This window comes from Kogia breviceps, chromosome 6, assembly GCF_026419965.1.
Source record: "Kogia breviceps isolate mKogBre1 chromosome 6, mKogBre1 haplotype 1, whole genome shotgun sequence".
Taxonomy (NCBI): domain Eukaryota; kingdom Metazoa; phylum Chordata; class Mammalia; order Artiodactyla; family Physeteridae; genus Kogia; species Kogia breviceps.
In genome coordinates, this window is record NC_081315.1 from 45,080,130 (window position 1) to 45,102,481 (window position 22,352).

General features: G+C 43.3%; 2 protein-coding genes across 5 annotated transcripts in view; one reads left to right on the forward strand and one right to left on the reverse strand.

Annotated features, from left to right (window-relative positions):
- Window positions 1–22,352, reverse strand: part of LOC131758721 (RE1-silencing transcription factor-like) — a 236,927-nt gene that overhangs the window by 87,182 nt on the left and 127,393 nt on the right. The window lies entirely within an intron of this gene.
- SPINK2 (serine peptidase inhibitor Kazal type 2) lies at window positions 6,114–10,701 on the forward strand. The gene is made up of 4 exons (XM_059067173.2): window positions 6,114–6,171; window positions 6,989–7,032; window positions 9,772–9,881; window positions 10,656–10,701. Exons 1-4 carry the CDS (start codon window positions 6,114–6,116, stop codon window positions 10,699–10,701), a joined length of 258 nt encoding a protein of 85 aa, XP_058923156.1.

Below are 22,352 nucleotides of genomic sequence, written 5' to 3' on the forward strand. Positions count from 1 at the left end.
ACCACTGCGCCACCAGGGAAGCCCAGAATTTTTTATTTTTTTAATATTTGTTTATTTGGCTGTGCCGGGTCTTAGTTGCGGCATGCGTGTGGGGATTTAGTTCCCTGACCAGGGATCGAACCTGGGCCTCCTGCATTGGGAGCGAGCAAACAGTCTTAACCACTGGACCCCCAGGGAAGTCCCGGGAGACAGAATTTTGAGTGATTTTTTTCTTTCTGCTTTTCTAAATATGTATTAATTTTGTAATGAGGAGACAAATTAACTTTATTTCTGAAACTGCTTACTGTTGAGAGCATGGGGTCTGTAATGATATAATGCTCCCTGGGGTTCCCCTGAGGGTCCTGTGGTGTGGTGAGTGAAGCAATTCAGACAGAGAAAGACAAACACTGTATGACCTCACTTACACATGGAATATAAAAGAAACCCAAACTCATAGAAATAGAGAATAAGAATGGTGGTTGCCAGGGTCTGTATGGGTGGGGAAATGGGGAGATGTTGGTCAAAGGGTACAAACTTGCAGTTATAAGATGAGAAAACTCTGGGGATCTAACGTACAGCATGGTGACTACAATTATCAATACTGTATCTCGCAAAAAAAAAAGAAAACATGGGGCTTCCCGGGTGGCGCAGTGGTTGAGAGTCCACCTGCCGATGCAGGGGACGCGGGTTCGTGCCCCGGTCCGGGAAGATCCCACATGCCACAGAGCAACTAAGCCCGTGCGTCACAACTACTGAACCTGTGCTCTAGAGCCTGTGAGCCACAACTACTGAGCCTTCATGCCACAACTACTGAAGTTCACACACCTAGAGCCTGTGCTCCGCAACAAGAGAAGCCACTGCAATGAGAAGCCCGCGCACCACAACGAAGAGTAGCCCCCGCTAGCTGCAACTAAACAAAGCCTGCGCACAGCAACGAAGACCCAACGGAACCTAAAATAAATAAATTTTTAAAAAGTTGATACGGGGGGCTTCCCTGGTGGCGCAGTGGTTGAGAATCCGCCTGCCGATGCGGGAGACGCGGGTTCGTGCCCCGGTCCGGGAGGATCCCACATGCCGCGGAGCGGCTGAGCTCGTGAGCCATGGCCGCTGCGCCTGCGCGTCCGGAGCCTGTGCTCCGCAATGGGAGAGGCCACAACAGTGAGAGGCCCGAATACCGCAAAAAAAAAAATAAATAAAAAAAATAAAAAAAATAAAAAAATAAAAATAAAAAAATAAAAAGTTGATACGGGGAATAAATAAGATCATTCATGTATAGTGTCTGAAGCACAATAAGCTCAATAATATTAACTATTTCTAAAAAGTTAAAGCAAAATGGAATAACAATGTCTACTTCATAGGTTATTGTGAAGATAAAATGAGAGCTCTTCGAAAACTAAAGTACCCTAAAAATGAGGCACTAGTTAAAATGTCAATTCATTTCCACTAGATGGCAGTAGACATCACCAAATAGAGCTGAGCCCAACTAAACAAAGAGCTGAGGGAGAACACAAATACAGGATAGTTTTCATAGAGTTACTTACTTGGCCTAGTCCCACTTCTGTGATTATGCGGGAATGTAGATGAAAGGCATATGTTATTTCAAATGAGTGAACTACCCGCTTGGGCTTAGGAATCTTTTTGTTTGATGTAGACTGTATTTTCCAGACTAGACCTGGACTGAACCAGGGAGTATGTCACAGATCAACACTGACTGACACAGGAAGCAGAAAAGAAAGAGATCTGCCAATGTACTAACTTGTGCCTCTTTGGGCAAATTATTTCTCATCTCTAAACCTCTCATTAAGGTTTGCTCAATAGCCACAAAAATTTGTATGTATTGTAGAATCAGTCAATATGTCAAAGGGAGTTTCTCAAGGGAAAAAAATAATCAGTAAATAAATGTTCTCATACTGTACCAGGTACTGTTAGAGGTCACTGATGAATGAGTCTCAGAATAACCTTTCTTTTATTTGCTAATTTCTTAAAATATTATTCTTGTAATACAAAATGATACTTCTAATTTTTTTTTTTTTTTTTTTTTTTTTTTTTTTGCGGTTTGCGGGCCTCTCAGGCTCCGGACGCGCAGGCCCAGCGGCCATGGCTCATGGGACCAGCCGCTCCACGGCACGTGGGATCTTCCCGGACCAGGGCACGAACCCGTGTCTCCTGCATCGGCAGGCGGATTCTCAACCACTGCGCCACCAGGGAAGCCCGATACTTCTAATTTTTTAAACACTGTACATGTTGTATTAGTTTGCTAAGGCTGTCCTAGCAAAATATCACAGACCAGGTAGCTGAAACAACAAAAATGTATTATCTTACAGTTCTGGAGGCTAGATGTCAAAGATCAAGATTTGTTGCCTTCCGATGCCTCCGTCCTTGTCTTTCAGATGGCCATCTTCTCTCTGTGTCCTCACATGCTCATCCTTCTGTGTTGTCTGTGTCCTAATATCTTTTTATAAGGAACCAGTCATATTGGATTAGGGTCCACATTAGAGTGGACCCTAATTAAGTTAAAATGACCCCATTTTAACTTAATTAAATCCCCAAATATGGTCACATTCTGAGGTACTCGGTTTTAGGACTTCAACATAACTTTGGGGCAGAGACCCAGTTCAGCCCATGACACACGCACTGTTTGTTAAGAAAGTAGCAGCGGGCTGCTCCTCCTCCATCCCTTCTGCCTCATTTTCCAATTCCTGGAAGAATCCAATTTGTACTCTTTTAACTAATTATTTGAGCAGTTAACTTCCCATCTCTAAATAATATGTATATAGTGCCTCTACTTGGTTTTTCAGGTTTAGATTTCATCCCTTGATTTTTACTATGAAAGACGTAACTCTGTCATACCTCCCATCACTCGCATTACCCACATACACACATTCTCCCAAAATAGTGAATCATACTTTTGGATAGATCAATGACTGAACAACTTTGAACAACTTTGTTTTTCCTGAAGCCAATTACTGTCTTTTTTATTTGCTTAGTTTTCTATGTACTTATTGCACATCAACCCCTAAACTTCACCCCTTTGATGTCAATCTCATCTCAATTACTGTAAGATACATTTCTTATTCTATCTACTTCCTCCTCTAGAACCTGCCTCCGGGGGCCTCTTGCTTGTTCCATTCTGGATTGGCTGAACTCTGGGACTGCTATACTGCTGCCTACTAATTCCTTTGCTTCTCTCTTGGGTTGGAATTCCTGTTTCCTGGGTCCTATGTCTTCCTCTTTTTGGTCTACTTTCCTGTTGTGATGTCGGTTTAATATTACAAAGATTTACTTATTCACCAAATATTTATTGAGCTTGTGTCAGGCACAGTGCTAGGCACTAGGGTTAGAGAAGTAAGAGAAATAGAAAATGTCACTGCCTCTAGGCTTGTGATGTCCAGCTCTGTAACAACACAATGGCCAATGTGATGTGAGTTCGGGGCAGGTGCCTAATCACTTACAAACTGAATAGCTGTCTTTGTTACAGATGCCATCATGGAGAAGATGGCAAGAGACAAAAATTTATTGAGTCCACTGTGTCCTAAGTTCTTTATGTACATTTTCTCATTTAATACTCCCAAGATTCTATTATTATAATACACATTTTATATTAATAAAGAAGGCAAAAGTGGAAGCTCTGAGATTCAGAGCTTGTAAAGTAACTTGCAGAGCAAGTATTTGACTGCAAAACTCTTTATAGCCATGTTATACTAAGAAATGAAGGCATGCAAAACCAGAAATCAAGGTTTAATTCCTTCTTAACCAAAAAGCCATTTTGTTTATGCATGCTGGTGGTTTGCTTTTTTTTTCTGTGGACCATACTTTTAGGTAAGCTAAGGTCCCGACTCCGTAGGAATCCATTTATTCACTTAACAAATATTTGTTGAGCAGTACTCTTCTAGGTGCTGGAAATATGGCATGAACCAAAAATGAATCACTCCCCTTTAGGAACTGACATGAGGATGTAATAAATACATTTTTTTTTAAAGTCGAGGGCTTCCCTGGTGGCGCAGTGGTTGAGAGTGTGCCTGCCGATGCAGGGGACTTGGGTTCGTGCCCGGGTCCGGGAAGATCCCACATGCCGCGGAGCAACTAAGCCCGTGAGCCATGGCCGCTGAGCCTGCGCGTCCGGAGCCTGTGCTCCACAAGGGGAGAAGCCACAGCAGTGAGAGGCCCGCCTACCGCAAAAAAAAAAAAAAAAAAGTCAAGTTGAGATAAACACTATGGGGGAGGAAAAATAAGGCAAGCTAAGGAGAATAGAAAGGAGGGGCACTATGGTTTTATAGGATGGTCAGGTAAGGCACTTCTGATAGGGGGACATGCGAGCTGCAAGAGAAGGAAGGGGAGGAGGGAGCTCCATAGATATGTAAGCAGAGGGAAAGGCAAGTGCAAAGGCACTAGGGTGGGAACAGGCAGCCCGGTGGGGCTGGGGAAGAGAGTGAGTCAGGGGAGAGCAGTAAGAGACCAGCAGAGGCCTTGGCGGCCATAGTAAGAACTTTGGTTTCCTCCTAATACAGCGGAGGTGGGAAGATACTTGAGGGTTTTTGACATGATCCCCAGAAGATCGGAAGTTTCACAGGCTACTCACTGCCCACCTCTGGCTCCCCTTTCATAGCAAAACTCACAAGGACTGTCTACACTCTCTGTCACCACTTTCTCACCTCATCCCTCCAACCAGGCCATTTGGGCTCTGGAACCCATCACTTGTCTGGAAAAGATCTTATCAGGGTCGTCAGTGACTACAATCTCGCCAAAGCTCGTGACAATGCTCAGTCCTCCTAATTCCCAACCTTGCGGCAGCAACTGACATGGTTGCAACGCTGCTCCACAGTTCAGCAACCCCAGACTCTAGCTTGGTTTTCTTCCTTCTTCACGGGCTTGTTCCTTGTTCTCCATCTCTGTCAGAGTTCTGCACATAGTAGTGCCCCAGGGCTCTGACCTCTAACCCATGCAGTACTCTTCCCCTGGGCTTTGGGTCAGCATACCATTGATATGCTGATGACTTCTGCATTTATATCTCTAGCTCCAAATTTGTAATTCCAACTGCCTTGTCCACTTGGAGGTCTAATAGGCCTCCCCTCCAAACGTTCTTCATCACAGAAATGGCATCACCACACATCCACCTGTTCAGGACAAAATCCCAGGAAGCATCCTTGATTCTTCTCTTCACTCCAATTGGTTCTGCCTCCAAAAGACATCTTGAATCTGATCACATCCCACCAGTCCCCTGTTAGCCACCAGTTCAAGCTGCCACCATCCCTTGCCTGGATTACTGTAAAAGCCACCAAATTTCTACCCCCCACCTCCACTCTTACCTATCTCCTACATTCTTCATCCAATCCCTTAAGACGTAAGTCGTATCAGGGCCATGCCCCTGCTTAAAATCCTCCACTGGCTTCCCACTGCAACAGGAACAAATCCAAACCCCTTATCATGGCCTACATTACCATACATGTTCTTGGCCTTGTCCACATCTCTGCACTCGCTTTTCCTTGAGCCTGGAATATCTGTCCTCAAGGTCCTCACCAGGCTTCTTTCTCATCCTTCAGCTTTCAGCTTAAATGCCACCCCTGAAAGGCCTTTCCTGACCTCCCAATGGAAAGTCTTCTCCTCCCCTCTCCCAACTCTCTAGCACCTAATTTTAGAAATTATTGTATTCACTTGTTTTGGAGTTCCCTCTGTTACCTCTCCCCCAACACCTACACTGGAAAGCTTCCAGACAGCAGGGACGCCTTTGTTAAGTTCATCCCCCAAAACAGTTCCTGGGATAGAGAAGATACTGAATAAACTGGGGTTGACTGACAAGAGTCCACAAGCTTATCCACGGCTCTTACAAGGTTTTTGTTTGCTGCAGGGGACATGGTCCCCTTAATTGCTTGCTCCCATTCTCAGTGGAGTAGGAGTGGGACTGGGGCAAGGGTAGGGAGGTTGGAGGCTAACCACCACCCCTCCTCTGCCTCCCCCTCCCCCTCCCCCATGCGTCCTTTCCTGCCCCTCCCCCCTCCTCCTACCTGCTCCGTTGTTCTTCCTCCTCTTACCCGCCCCTCCTTCACCCCACCCTGTCGCGTGTCCGACCCGAGGGCGCTCTCCGTGTCGCGCGGGCGCTGGAGCGCGGGGACCCGACCACCGGCAGCGGAGGGAAGATGGCGCTCGAGGCACTGCGCTTGGGGCTGTTGCTCCTGCTCTGCTGGGACTCGGCAGGTAACGCTCACCTGTGGGCCTGCTCCGCGGAGGACCGGCCGAGGAGTTACCGAGAGGGGGTCTCGCCGGCGACTGCCCCTGCCGGGGTCCGGGCGGCCTTGGCGCCCCTCCATGCACCCGTTACTGGCGGTTCCAGGCCCGCCCAGCGGTTGTCTAGGGACACGAACTTGGGGGTGTGAGGGGCTGGCGTTGTGAAGCCAGCAACCCTCTTTAGTTCTTGCTTGGGCTTCGTTCCCAGCAACTTCTTAGTGACCCTGCTGTCTGCTCTTTCTCCCTTAAAGCAGATTTCCTGGAGCCCAAGATCGGCAGTTGGGTTTTTGTGTACCAGGGGCCCTACGGAACCTCAGCAGATGTACAGGAATCAGGAATTGTGAATGCCAAGTGCACCGGGCACTCGGGGGCTCATGAGAAAGGGGCCTTAGTCCAGCCAGACTTGATGCCCATTTAAAATGGAGTTAAAGTGGTAACACCTAATGTCAAATGTTGCATTTATTACCTTGAGCCACAGAGGAAAAGAACATCGTGAATTATTGAGTTTCTTCTCTAAATTTATTCAGTAGCTCCAAAGTTTCCCAAGCAATCCTATTAGCGTGGTCAGTTACGGAACCGGTACCAAATGTTCTCTGTGTGCCTGCTAGGAGAGGTGCCAGAACACAACTGAACATACTTCTTAGGGGGGTTCAAAGAAGCTAGGCATTGGAGGGAAAGGGAGACACGTGGCCCGTATAAATCACAAGCTGAAGTTTTAAAAACCCTTATGAACAAGAATTGACCTTAATTAACCCCATGCTTTAAAGTGTCTGTTTCCTTCTTGCAGCCTCTTTGAACTCTCAGTTTGCTCACCCTTCAGAATACAGAACAGTAAGTAGGAAACCACTTGTATTGTTTCTACTGATACAGCGAAGCCCTCAACAGTTTGGGTTGGGGGCTGGTTTTCAGGTCTGACCTGCCACTTTGAAACAGTGGACTGCTTCTTTAGAAACCAGATTCTCAGGCAGGCTTTTTGATACGGATCACAATGTAAAATTTGGTTGACAATAGCTCAGGCCTTGAAGGCCTCAGGGCTTTGTTTTCCTAATAGTTATACCTTGTACTAGACATTTTATGTATATTATCAAATTAAATTCTGTGTAAGCAAGCGAAGGTCAACCAAATGAGAAGAAGCAAAAGCTAGTTATTCAGAGCTTGTTGAAGCAAGTGAATCAGGCATATCGCCTGCATTTTGGCAGAGACTCAAAGGCAGAGAGGAGTGGGAAAGCTTTAAAGTGGGAAAAAGGGAAGGCATCAGGTGTGCCCTGATCAAGGCTGTTGGCATGGGGAGGCTGTAAGTGGGTAACTAAAGGCAGGAATCCTATGTGATTGGTTAGGAGGGCATATTGGCTTTCTCTGATTGGTCCTAAGTTGGAAGCAGGAACAAAAATTTAGGGAAACTATCAGTTATTAATAAAGTCCTGGCCATTTTAGACAATTTTTTTTTTTTTTTTTTTTTTTGCGGTACGTGGGCACAAACCCATGTCCCCTGCATCAGCAGGCGGACTCTCAACCACTGCGCCACCAGGGAAGCCCTGGCCAATTGTTACAGAGCTTACTGTTTGGCTTATTGGACTGTCACTAGAGATAACCATCTGACTTCTGACAAGTCTGATTTATAGCAGGTTGGCTTCTTGGGTTGGTTATTCTAAGTAATGGGTTGGTTTCCTAGGCAAGTTGCTACAGGTTATGGATCAGAGTTCTATTTTAATATGTGGTCTGACACTGTCCATTTGTATATGCAGTCTCTCAATTCTCACAATGACCTTGTAAGATAGATAGATATTATTATTTTACATATGGGGATATTGACCTCCATGGGTTAGGTAACTTTGAGTATTCAATTCAGTGTAGACCTTTTCCAGGAAATCTTCCTACTCTGTTTTTTTTCCTCCAAAGCAGACATAAATGCACTTTCTCCATGCTTCCATTCAAACTATACTGCATCATCATCGTCACCATGCTAGTGTAGGGGAGGAAAAAAATCTTTCCTCTACCCTTCTAAGTTCTTGGCTGGGGCCCCTATAACAAAGGACAGGTTAACAAGAGAAAAATAAACAAATGTTTATTAACAAGTGCATTGTGCATACACATGGGAGCACTCAAGAGATGAGTAACTCAAAGAGGTGGCTTAGAAATCTGCCTTATATAGCATCTTTACCAGAGAGCAGTAAGTTTGTAGATAAATGACAGGACAAAGGAAAATAGTTTTAGGCTTCCAAGGGTGGCAAACAGTGGGAAGATAAATAGTGGGAGGGAACTAATGAAGTAAGGTTTGTTTGCAGATTCCTCAGGTGCCATTTCTGGGCTGATAAGAGTCCAGAGTCATTTCCACTAAAGGAGAATTTATATCCTGCCTTTAGGCAGAAAAGGGGAAGAGAGAGAGAGCTGCATATTAACTGCCTTTAGCTCAAAATAATTTTTATGTCATAGAGCCATATTTTGGGGGTGACATATTCTGATTTTCTTCAACACTAAATGTTTAGATACCATTTACTATGTGCCAAGCACTGTTCTAAATTCTTTATATAGAATAAATCATTTAATTTTTTTTGGGGGGGGGGCATGCAGCAAGGCTTGTGAGATCTTAGTTCCCCAACCAGGGATTGAAACAAGGCCCTTGGCACTGAAAGTGTGGAGTCCTAACCACTGGACCACCAGGGAATTCCCTCATGACCCCATATTGGTTTCTCAGGGCTGCCGTAATAAAGCCACAAACTGGATATCTTACACAACAGAAATGGATTGTCTCACAGTTCTCAAGGCTAGAAGTCCAAACTCAAGGTGTTGGCAGGGTTGCTTCCTTCCGAGAGAGGAAGTTCTCTTCCTCTCGCCTAGTATCTGGTAGCCTCAGGCATTCCTTGGCTTGTAAATGACATTCTCTCCATGTCTTCACACAATCTTCCCTCTGTGTGTGACTCTGTGTCCAAATTTTCCCTTTTTATAGGGACACCAGTCATACTGGATTAAGGCCAATTCTACTAACCTTAAGTTGATTACCTATATAAAGACCGTATTTCCATATATGGTCACATTCTGAGGTACTGGGGGTTAGGACTTTAACATATCTTTCTGGGTGGACACAATTAAACCCATAACAACCCCTGAGATCTAATTCTGAACCTACTGCTTTCTTTAATGCTGTCGCTTAAATGCCAGTATCTTAAGAGTCCAGACAGGATTCCCGAGTGTGTCTGGGCATTATGCCCAGGGATTAGGTGGAATGTAACAGGACATTCTCATGGAGGTGGTAGTGAAAAGCAAATTATGAAGCTGGAGGATAGTAAAGTAGGTTCAGTGACATGTCTTGGACTTTCATTTAAAAATCAGCCAGACAGAATCTTCCTCTGAGGTCCTTTTCTTACATAGCAGGTATTGACCCATTGCTTCAACTCTGCATCTGATTTTTGCATTAGAAAAACTTTTTTTGTGTGTGGAAAATAGAAATCTTTCTGTAGGCTGTTTCTAGGAAATCTAGGGAAACTTGGGACTTTGTCCTCCCCCCAGCTATTTTGTGATGAGAACATCTCAAGTTATTCTCCAATTTCTGTCTTCCTTTCTCTTTTCTAGCCAAACTGCGATCAGTATAAATTACCAGGATGTCCCAGGGACTTTAACCCCGTGTGCGGAAGCGACATGTCCACGTATCCCAATGAGTGTACTCTGTGCATGAAAATCAGGTAACAATTTTACAGTATAAACTAGCCAAGTTTTCTTTAGTTCTTATCTTGCATTTTGATTACTTAGGAAGTTGTGACTCTTGGACATAAGGATCAAATGAGATGTAAGTAGTTCTATTTTAAGACTGACATTTAAAAAGACACAGACTCCTTCAGTACCTTTTCTAGGTCAAGGTTAGAGAATGAGGTGAGTGATTAATCAATTATAGACCAAATAATGAAGTTGTTACTATCCAGGGATGGGTAGTTTCCCAAAATTAAGAATATATTTAGTAGTTAAACTCTGTGGAGTAGTAAATGTTCTATTAAATTCAGAGGGCATGTACAGGCGACCTACACAGCTTGCACTACTGGTCACAAAACAGATCTTAATAACTCTACCTGTTAGAATGCTCAGTAATAAGTGTATTGATATTATACCTGATGCCCTTCATGTAACATACCTGACCAGCTCAGGTGATCATGACTCCACCTCCAGGTATGCTGCTTTGTATTTCAGGGGTCCATTTCTATGAACTCAGTCTTCAGGAAATTACTAGGTCTTCTCAGAGTGATTCTTTGGGGATAGTTCCTTGTGCCATTGGGTTAGGAAAAAAATGGCAGAATTGGGCTTTCGCCCTCATAATTTCCTAGATTTAGCTTTAAAAATGACTAATTAAGTGTCACCCTGGAAAGAATCTAATGTATAATGACATGGGTCTTTTTAATACAAAGAGGGGGACAGTTTCAATATGGTAGGTAATAAAAGTGTTTTTATGGTTGTTCATGTTGCAGGGAAGATGGTCATGATATTAAAATAATCCAAAGTGGACCATGCTGATGGAACAGTTCACGGAAGAGAAATTGGAGAAACCACCTTTGACTGCACACTAAATGAATTTCATCTTCCCTTTTTCTCTTTTCCTATGTTACTTTGTGTGAAATATGTTAACCCACATTTTCTGAGATGAGGTGTGGAAGAGAGCCATGGACTGTGACTAATAATTAAAACAAACAAACAAAAATACTTGTTTCTTGGCTTTTGCCCCTTGAGTTAAGCTTATTGCCCAGATGACTTAGGTGCTGCTTTATTTAGTTGGAATAAAATCAGCATCGTATTCAATTACCACTATTCCCTGTTGAATATACATTCTCACTGAGCAACCTCATGTGGCTCTTTCCCTCTGAGGCAAAAGTGAATTTCACTAAGGCAGAAGTGGAGTCATTTTTTTAGAGGGCAAAGTTTATTCTCCTTCCTCATTTCCCTAAATCTTGGATATGTAATGTATGTGTAACTGGTACAGTGTCCTGCACAGAGCAAATAATGTGAGATGAGACACTGGAGCTGACTTTAGCCTGAGCTGGTGGAGTCCAAGAACCATGCAGGTAAAAATAAGATTCCATAACTCCTTTCAAAACAGTGTTCCTTCAGGGTTAATGCAGGAATTTGCCTTTTCCCTTTTTTTAGGACACTGATTCTCAACCCTGGGTGATTATCCCCCAGGGGACATTTGCAACTATGTCTGGAAGCATTTTTGGTGTCACAACTTTTTTTTTTCTTTTTTTCTCGGTACGCGGGCCTCTCACTGTTGTGGCCTCTCCCGTTGAGGAGCACAGGCTCCGGACGCGCAGGCTCAGCGGCCATGGCTCACGGGCCCAGCCGCTCCGCGGCACGTGGCATCTTCCCGGACCAGGGCACGAACCCGTGTCCCCTGCATCGGCAGGCGGATTCTCAACCACTGCGCCACCAGGGAAGCCCCTTGGTGTCACAACTTGAAGGGTGGGTGCTCCTGACATATAGTGGGTAGAAGCCAGGGATGCAGCAAAAGACATCCAGCTCCCAACAACCAAGAAATTTTCAGTCCAAAATGTTAGTAGTGCTGAGATTGAGACATCCTGTCTTAGAGTTTGATGCAACATAAAGAACAGACATAGCAATAACAGAAGTGACCAAAGGTTAATTTAGAAAGATAGTGTTTTCCAGATAGAGGATTTTGAGTCAAGTCCTGCGTTTAAGTGCATTCTAGGGCCAGGAAACTGTGAGACGTGAGGCAAGAGGTGGCTGGGAGAGTGTGTAGTGAAAAGAACATGGCTTTGGGGGATGGGCTAAACATGAATTTGAATTCTGATTCCAACACTTACTTGAGCTTCTCTCTGTTTTCTTATTTGGAAAAGGGGGATAATGCTCAACCCATGGAGCTACTGTGAGGAAACTGCTCAGCACAGCACTTGGCACATGGAAACCACTGAAATAGTAGCTACTGTTACTTAAGTACCCCCCCTCTTAGGGAGGAAGAAACTAAGGCCTGCAGAGGCAAACCAACTTGCCCAAGGTTATAGAATACATGCAAAACAGTCTGGACTAGAAGCCTGGTCTCCAAATTGCCAGACCTCTGTTCTTAAATGGAATAGAGGAAATGAAGTGGGAAGTTGTATAACATAAATGTGCCAACAATTACATTATGTCCTGTAGTTCTTTTTGGCTTAAAAGTTTTATAAAAGTGATGTATGATTTTCAGAAAGTTAAAAAAGTACACAGAGGGCTTCCCTGGTGGTAGAGTGGTTAAGACTCTGCCTGCCAATTCAGGGGACACGGGTTCAAGCCCTGGTCTGGGAAGATCCCACATGCTGTGGAGCAGCTAAGCCCGCGTGCCACAGCTACTGAACCCTGTGAGTCTAGAGCCCGTGCTCCCTAACAAGAAAAGCCACCGCAATGAGAAGCCCGCACACCGCAATGCAGAGTAGCCTCCACTCGCCTCAACCAGAGAAAGCCCACTTGCAGCAACGAAGACCCAATGCAGCCAAAAATAAAACACAGAAATATATTTAAAAAGTGAAAGTCTTTCCCATACTAGCCTCCAGAGGTGACCAATATTAACCTTTTGGAACACAGTCTCTGTAAGTATGTGGTGTATATAAAATCACACACACACAGAAACACACCCCTGCCGTGGAAACTTGCTTCTCTCCTTATATGTGTTTTTTACATCAATATATGTAGTTTGTTCTTTTTAAAAGCTACACTTAAAAGTATTTTATTATGCCATAAGTTACCCAGCTCTATTGTTCTGTATTCAGATATTAAGAGTCTCGTGGTTGAAACCGGAAGAATCCCAATTCAAACTAGCCTTAGGTAAGGAGGAAATTGGCCCATTTAGTCATATTTGCAGAAGAGTGGGGGGATGGAGGGGGCGTTAGCCTCAGAGGGTGCCTGGGACCAGGGCCTCTAACCCATCAGGACTCCCTGTCTCTTCGTGTCTCATCTCTGTTTATTTCAGCATAAACAGCTTCCTTCATAGACTAGCTTTACCCCCTGTGTGGGAGGCAGAATTGGCGGCTCCAGATCGTATCCTAGCAGCTTCCTGACCTGACAGGAGATGATTTTTTGTAACAGCTCCAGGTGAAAAAGTCTGCCTGAGTCACAGCCCCACCCACCTCACTACCTGAAAAGAAAATGACCCTTTTCTGGGCCAAGACAGATGGGTTCACGCTCGCTCGCTGGATCACACACCCACCCTTCAGGTCAATTGCTGTAGTCGCAGGAAGTAGGGTGATATGTGATTGGTTCAGCTGAGATGAGCACTTGGGTGCAATGTTCTCAGAGGGAAAAAAGGGAAAAATTTAAGAGGAAAAAATATCAGTAGATGTTAACTATAGGTTGCTTACAGTTTTTAATGATTATAAAACTATTTCAGAGAATATCCTTATAAATACATTATTGGCACTTGAATGTATATATGTATATATACACACGATGAAAATAAGTTAAAAATATTTAGAAGAAAGTTATGCTCATGGAGCATACACTAATCATCTGTTTTGCACAGCAACTCTTCCTTCTTCCGCTCCAAAAAAGCACTGTTTCTGCTTCCCACTCTCCTTCTCCACTCCACTCCAGACTTCTGGCTGAATGGAGCTGCCGCCTTCTTACAAGATCCTGTATCCCTGATCCTGGTGATAGATTGAAGGGTGAGCACCTGGTCCAAATTAGACCACTTTGTCACTGAAAGCTGCTGGAAGCCATGATCCCTCACTACAAAGAAAGACTGCGGTAGGACAGCATGAGGCCAACATGCCACGGAAAGCAGAGACCCGAGACCCAGAGAGTCTTGGTGGAGCTCAACATTCTGGTTCCAACATAAAAGACCCAGAATTGCCAAACTAATACTGAGGAAAAAGAACAAAGCAGGAGGCATAACCCTCCTAGGCTTCAGACAATACTATAAAGCTAAAGTAATCAAAACATCATGGTATTGGCACAAAAAGAGACATATGGATCAATGGAAGAGAATAGAGATCCCAGAAATAGATCCACAAACTTAGGGTCAGTTAATCTTTGACAAAGGATGCAAGAATATATGATGGGGAAAAGATGGTCTCTTTGGCAAATGGTGCTGGGAAAGCTGGACAGCCACATATAAATCAATAAAGTTAGAACACACCCTCACACCATACACAAAAGTAAACTCAAAATGGATTAAACACTTAAATATAAGACATGATACCGTAAAACTCCTAGAAGAGAACATAGGCAAAACATTTGATGACATAAATTGTATCAGTGTTTTCTTCGGTCAGTCTCCCAAGGCAATAGAAATAAAAGCAAAAATAAACAAATGGGACCTAATCAAACTTATACGCTTTTGCACAGCAAAGGAAACCATAAACAAAACGAAGAAACAAACTATGGACTGGGAGAAAATATTTGCGAATAATGCAACCAACAAGGGCTTAATTTCCAAAATATACAAACAGCACATACAATTCAATAACAAAAACCAAACAACCCAATCGAAAAATGGGCAGAAATCCTAAATAGACTTTTCTCCAAAGAAGACATACAGATGGCCAAGAGGCACATGAAAAGATACTCATCATTGCTAATTATTAGAGAAATGCAAATCAAAACTACAATGAGGTACCACCTCACACCAGTCAGAATGTCCATCATTAAAAAGTCTGCAAATGGATTTCCCTGGTGGCACAGTGGTTAAGAATCTGCCTACCAATGCAGGGGACATGGGTTTGATCCCTGGTCCGGGAAGATCCCACGTGATGCGGAGCAACTAAGCCCATACACCACAACTACTGAGCCTGTGCTCTAGAGCCTGGGAACTACAACTACTGAGCCCACGTGCCACAACTACTGAAGCCCACGCACCTAGAGCCCATGCTCCATGACAAGAGAAGCCACCACAATGAGAAGCCCACACTCTGCAAAAAAGAGTAGCCCCCACTCCCCACAACTAGGGAAAGTCCACGTGCAGCAACAGACCCAATGCAGCCAAAAATAAACAATATAATAAATAAATTTTTTAAAAGCTTTCAAATAATAAATGCTGGAGAGGGTATGGAGAAAAGGGAATCCTCTTACACTGTTGGTGGGAATGTAAATTGGTGCAGCCACTATGGAGAACAGTATGGAGGTTCCTCAGAAAACTAATAATAGAGTTGCCATGTGATCCAGCAATCCCACTCCTGGGCATATAACCAGACAAAACTCTAATTCAAAAAGATACATGCACCATTATATTCATAGCAGCACTATTCACAATAGCCAAGACATGGAAACAACCTAAATGTCCATCAACAGATGAATGGATAAAGAAGATGTGGCACATATATAGAATGGAATATTACTCAGCCATAAAAAAGAATGAAACGATGCCATTTGCAGCAACGTGGATGGACCTAGAGATTATCATATTAAGTGAAGTAAGTCAGAAAGAGAAATACAAATACCGTATGATAACACTTATATGTGGCATCTGAAATACAACACAAATGAATATATCTATGAAAGAGAAACAGACTCAGACATAGAGAACAGACTTGTGGTTGCCAAGGGGAAGGGGAAGTGGGGAGGGAGGATTGGGAGTTTGGGGTTAGCAGATGCAAATTATTATATATAGGATGGATAACCAACAAGGACCTACTGTATAGCACAGGGAATTGTATTTAATATCCTGTGATAAGCCATAATAGAAAAGAGGATGAAAAAGAATATATATACATATATGTATAACTGAATAACTTTGCTGTACAGCAGAAATTAACACAATACTGTAAATCAACTACATTTAAATAAAATTTTTAAAAGTCTGGTTCCAGGCATTAGGGTTCCTGGAGCACCCTTGTTTTCTACCTTGCCATGGTTCATTCTTAGTTGGTCAACTTTTCCTTTGAATCTGTGAGCTGGCCTGCTGCCCATTCAGGATCCCCCCCACACCTTCCTTTTTATTTTTCTTCTCCTTCTTCTTCCTCTTTGCCCTCTTCCTCTTCTTCTTCTTCTTCTTTTTTGCCTATAGCAGTTTGAGTTGGGTTGTTAAAAGAAACTCGTCTACTAATAAATTCAAGCAATTCTTAAGTGTGTGAGGTGATAAAACAATTATTGCCCACTACAATGAGCATGGAAGACTTTTATATTCAGGAAAAAACTGATAATAATGGTATTTCAAAAAGAAACTCAAATGTGTAAACGTGTTATAAAGATTTTGTTGCTTTTTAAATATTTATTTATTTATTTGGTTGCATGGGCTCTTATTTGTGGCAGGCAGGCTCCTTAGTTGCAGCACGTGTGCTCCTTAGTTGCAGCTCCAGGGCTCCTTAGTTGTGGCACTCGGGCTCCTTAGTTGTAGCATGTGAATTCTTAGTTGTGGCATTCATGTGGGATCTAGTTCCCTGACCAGGGATCGAACCAGGGCCCCCTGCATTGGGAGCACAGAGTCTTATCCACTGCACCACCAAGGAAGTCCCTGCAGTATTGTTTTTATGACATTGAACTATCAATATTTCTGTGCTTTTCTGTACAACCATCTATTATTATAAAACATCTATACATATACATCCTATAAACTTGCTTTTCTCCCTTATATTAGGTTTCCATATTAATGTACAGTTTCCTCTTTGTAAAAGCTACATAGTGTTCCATTATATTATTGTGTCATAATTTATCCAGTCTCTGTTCTGTATTTGGATTGTTTATGAGAATTCTCTTGGTTGAGTATAGTTCCCTGTGCTATAAAGTAGGTCCTTGTTGGTTATCTATTTTATATATAGTAGTGTGTACATGTTACTACTTCATTTTAAGAAGAACGTTATTGTATTCTATTATACAGACATACAGTGATCTATTTATGCAGTTCCCTTGTGATGGACAGTTAGGTTATTTTTCATTTTCCACCATCGCAAATAATGTTTCACATATATTCTTCTTTATTTTTGCAAGCAATCTGTAGGATAAATTCATAAGACTGGAATCACTTGGTTGGAAGACAAATTTTTTTTTTTTTTTTTTTTTTTTGTTTTAGTGCTACGCGGGCCTCTCACTGTTGCGGCCTCTCCCGTTGCAGAGCACAGGCTCCGGACGCGCAGGCTCAGCGGCCATGGCTCACGGGCCTAGCTGCTCCGCGGCATGTGGGATCTTCCCGGACCGGGGCACGAACCCGTGTCCCCTGCATCGGCAGGCGGATTCTCAACCACTGTGCCACCAGGGAAGCCCGGTTGGAAGACAAATTTAAAAGGTTGAAAGAGACTGCAAAATTTCTTTCTGAAAAGGTTGTGCCTATTTACATATTCTCTGTGGTAAACTAGTGCCTGGTCTTCTTTTCTTTTTGTGCAATGGAAGCAGTGCTGCTCAAATATGCACACTCAGAGTTGTACTGAAAACTCAGATTTGTATCCATCCTTTGTTGAAGAAGTCTCTTTTTTCACCCTCTTAAAAATGTTCTCATTATAAAAGTGATATGTAATCATTAGAGTCACCCAAAGTAAGTGGAGAAAAGAAAAGACCACCAGTCCATCGATAGTTCTGAAATAGAAGCTCCCAGAGGACAGAGTTCTTGCCAGTCCTGCTCATCATGGTATACTCAGTGCCTGGGACAATGCCTTGCACAGTGCATATTTGTTGATTAAAGGAAGAAAATAATAGCCCAGGAGGCTTCACAAAATAATGACAACAAAACCACTAACCTCCCTGAATTCCTTCCTTCCTTGAAAACAGGCAAATATACAACCCACACACCACAAAGGAAACAAGGTTTTGACTGTTGGCCAACAGTGAATTGCAATTTTTTCCTTCATTATTCTGAAAAAGGGAATGAGACTGAATGTCCAGGTGATCTTGAACGATTCTTGGAGCATACCTCAAACTTGGTTTAGGTTTTTTGTTAAGTATCCAGTTTATATCTGATTATTCCCTCAATTATGCCATGAACATTTGTGGATATTTATTATGTACCGAGCACTGGGTCTACAGTGATGAACAAAATGTAGCCCTGTCCATGCAGAGCTTATAGGATCATACTCTTAAGTTCCTCTGAAAAGCAAACAACTCTCACTTCTGGAAACTAAAAACCTGATGTCTGCTATAGACTATAAATTCCATGAGGCTAGAACATTTACCTGTCATCTTCTCTACTACATTCCTAGCTTGACATACAGTAGGTGTTTAATACCTATTTGTGGGCTGGCTACCTTAAGTCAGTTCCATTCTGTTGGCTTCAGTATTCTATGGGCAGATTTAGGAAGGTAAGAGTATTTTGAACAGCAGGAGAGTCTGAAATTCAGGCAGTAAAGCAGGTTGCAACAGTCAGAAAGAAATCACTCTCATTCAACCTCCAGGGACAGCCACTTCCTTACCAGGTGCAGGACGTGCACCAAGGCCATGAGCCTTGACATAAGTGATCTACGTCCTAGTTTATTGGAATATTTGATCAACAATATTTATTTTTAAGGAAGCACTTTGTTTTATTTGTTTTTTAAGGTATTGGGGTAGCCAATATAAAGTTATTCTGACACACTCTTGTTGTTGTTTCTTGGCTGAACCAAACACTTTTTCTGCCTGTGAAGCCCGAGTATAAAATACATATTCCTAGAGTTTGAACTGGTACAGACTTCGGTATAACTGGTCCAATGTCATTTATAGATGAGTCAACTGAGGAACAATTGGGTTGAGAGTTGCCCAAAATGGCATTGTCTATCTGGATCTGATTGGTAGACATCACAGTGATAATTATCGCTAGTCACTGGCTTCGCATTAGCTTTCAGTTTTGTAATTTCCCTTCCGCCCCCCCCTTTAGGAGCAGGCAAGGATGGCAGAGAGCTAGAGGTGATAGATGGGAAGTACAATTGCAAAATTCCTCGGGGCATGAGGAATTCTTTCTAATAGTCTCTATCAGAGTGAAATGCTCAACTGAGATGGCAAGAGAAACCACAAGCCAGAAGGATTAGAGCAGGGCTTCCCTGGTGGCGCAGTGGTTGAGAGTCCGCCTGCCAATGCAGGGGACGCGGGTTCGTGCCCCGTTCTGGGAAGATCCCACATACCGCTCGGCTGGGCCCGTGAGCCATGGCCACTGAGCCTGCGCGTCCGGAGCCTGTGCTCCGCAACGGGAGAGGCCACAACAATGAGAGGCCTGCGTACCGGAAAAAAAAGGAAAAAAAAAAAAAGGATTAGAGCCATGAACCTGATACAGTTACTTGTGGCCTTGGTTGGCTTTCTGTATCCTCAGCTCTGATGAGCTGCATTGTTGGACTGCACCCTTGTGGTTGCCCAGCCTCGAGACTGAATAAAGAACCGGGAGACAGTGACAGAGCCATCAACCGTTTATCCCGTTTATCAGACAGGGGAGCTTACATGTCAGAAGCAAAAGGGTCCTGGAGTGACACCCTACGGTGGACGGACGGCAGACTGCAGGCAGGACATGGTAGAAGGAGGCTACCATTTATAGGGGGAATCGACGTCGGTTTGGCTCGTCAGTTACCAGGGAAACCAGCGCCTGCGGCAGGGGCAAGCACACAATTAGTTACTGATTAAGCCCTGTAATTAAGAGGATTGGATAGTCCTGTGAGTGAAGCAGGGACCTGTCGAGCAGGGAATGCACAGAGGAAGAGAAGAGCCATCTTGAGTGGCTTGACCATACATGCATCTCGAGAAATGTGGGCCCCATCTTTTACTCTGCCCTCGCATGCCCTAGAGTAGAGCACTCTACTCCACTGGTGCTGGTCAAGCACATCTCTCTGGACCCTTCAGATTATCTCCTTAGAGTACTCTAAAATGCAAATCCCACTAAAATATACGGGATATATGTTTTCCACCATCTTGATCTAGATTTGAATCTCATATATTTCAAAGAATAAAAATGGATTTAAAAAGAAGAGCACCACCCTAGGGGTTTAAAAGAAAATTGAACAGACATATGTTTTCATTACACGTTAAAGTTCTTTAAAATGAACACTTCTTTCCTTTAACTGTATTTCGGTTCAACTTGGAGATTCTCCTCCTTCTAAACGAGGGAAGGACCTCTTGCTTTCCCCATCACAGGGAGGGGGCGGAGCATCCTCTAGAAGCTTGGAAGTGAGCCGGCCCTGGTCAGTCTTGCGGGAGGAGCCGCTTTACATACAGACTTGGGAAGCCTCCACCGAAGAGAGAAGAAGCTTGGAGCTTAGGTTAATATCAGAGATGCATATGACCTGGGGAATCTGCATGTGATGCCAGCTGAGCCTCAGAAAGTCAGCGCGACCACAAAAGTGCCGAGCAGGGAGAAGGCTCTGCTGGACCGAGAGTTGGAGTGAAAATAAAAACAACCGGATCACAGGGCCAGACCCTGCACGATCCACGTGACATTGGTCTAATCCAGTTATCGCCCCCTGAAAACACTTTATTCAAGCTACTTTGTGAAGTTTCAGAGGATAAAAAGAGGCTATAGCAGTGTGGTCACCAGGAAGGACATAGGTTGACACTCACTGGAGGTTACATTCACTAATTCCCCTACAATCTGGAGGTGAATGACATCATCCTTGGTTCTGCTCAAGAGACAGGATTCCAAGCCCAGGAGGCAGTGAGTACTGGTGGAGAGGGAACACAACTTTTTGTTTGGGACTCTGATAAGACTTTGGCTTTGATTCTGTTTTGCCCTGTTCCCAGCTTTGTGACCTTGAACGTGAGCAAGAGTGCCCATTTCCTCACTCTCTTGTCAACTCTCCATTGTATCATTTTTTGGCCTCATTATAAGTTAAATTAGGTAGAAAAAATAAAATAAATAAATAAGGACTTCCCTGGTGGCGCAGTGGTTAAGAATCCGCCTGCCAATGCAGGGGACACAGGTTCAAGCCCTGGTCTGGGAAGATCCCACATGCGGCGGGGCAACTAAGCCCGGGAGCCATAACTACTGAAGCTCGCGTGCCTAGAGCCCGTGCTCCGCAACAAGAGAAGCCACTGCAATGAGAAGCCCGCGCAACCGCAATGTAAAGTAGTGCCCCCAACCCCCCCTCCCTCCAAGGGGTGAAGAAACAAAGACCCAATGCAGCCAAAAATAAATAATAAATTTATAAAAATAAATAAATAAAAAGAAGAGCACCAAAAATAGGGCATGGATTACAAGCATGTTAACATGTAGAAATGTGTAATAACAATAAGAGACTTTGAGGTATTATAATTAATAGCTTAATATTCAATAGACTTTTTGGTAAAGTTGTTTGAACTTATACAGCATTATTTTGTATGTGTGCATAGTAATAGCCATTTGCAGTCGCCAATAACTGGGTCATTTAAATGACCAAATTACATAATTCCCAGAGGCTGTCTTTACAGAAGGAAGTTTTTTTTTTTTTTTAGGAAGTTTTATTTTTCTATGTGGAAAGTGATAAAAATGTTCATACACGTTTTTTTAAAAGTGATACACAAGAAGTAGGTGGACTGTGGACATTTTTCCTGTAGAATTAAAATGATCTGTGGATCAAAAAGATTGAGAACTCTTGAGAAAATAAAGGATCAGATAAAGCAGCTAAAGATATGGTCAATTTCCTCCCAGCCTATTCTAGGCCTTGTCCACAGACTCTCTTTGATACCATCACCCATATTTATATTGTGTTATATACACATCTAGATGACACATACAACAAACGAGATATAGAAGGAAGAGTACTTGGAGACACAAATGACTCATTCTCAACTCTTTTTTTTTTTTAAATTTATTTATTTTTGGCTGCGTTGGGTCTTTGTTGCTGCACACGGGCTTTCTCTAGCTGCGGTGCGCAGGCTTCTCTTTTCAGTGGCTTCTGTTGTTGCAGAGCATGGTCTCTAGGCTCGTGGGCTTCAGCAGTTGTGGCTCGAGGGCTCTAGAGTGCAGACTCAGTAGTTGTGGTGCACAGGCTTAGTTGCTCCGCGGCATGTGGGATCTTCCTGGAGCAGGGCTCGAACCCTTGTCCCCTGCATTGGCAGGAGGATTCTTAACCATTGTACCACCAGGGAATACCCTCAGCTCTTCTTATAATGCCTTTGTTTCTACATTCTCCATAGTTGGGGAGAAGCAACATATCTATACAGCATTTAGAAATATGACCAACAGCTGAAGCATTTGTCAATGACTGGATCATTAACACTGCTAAATTACCGTAACTCCCACACTCCATCTTTAGAGCAAGGAGTTTTATTTTTCTGTCTTGAAAATGAAATAATATTTAATTTAATGTGTCTAATAGTTGCATTCACTA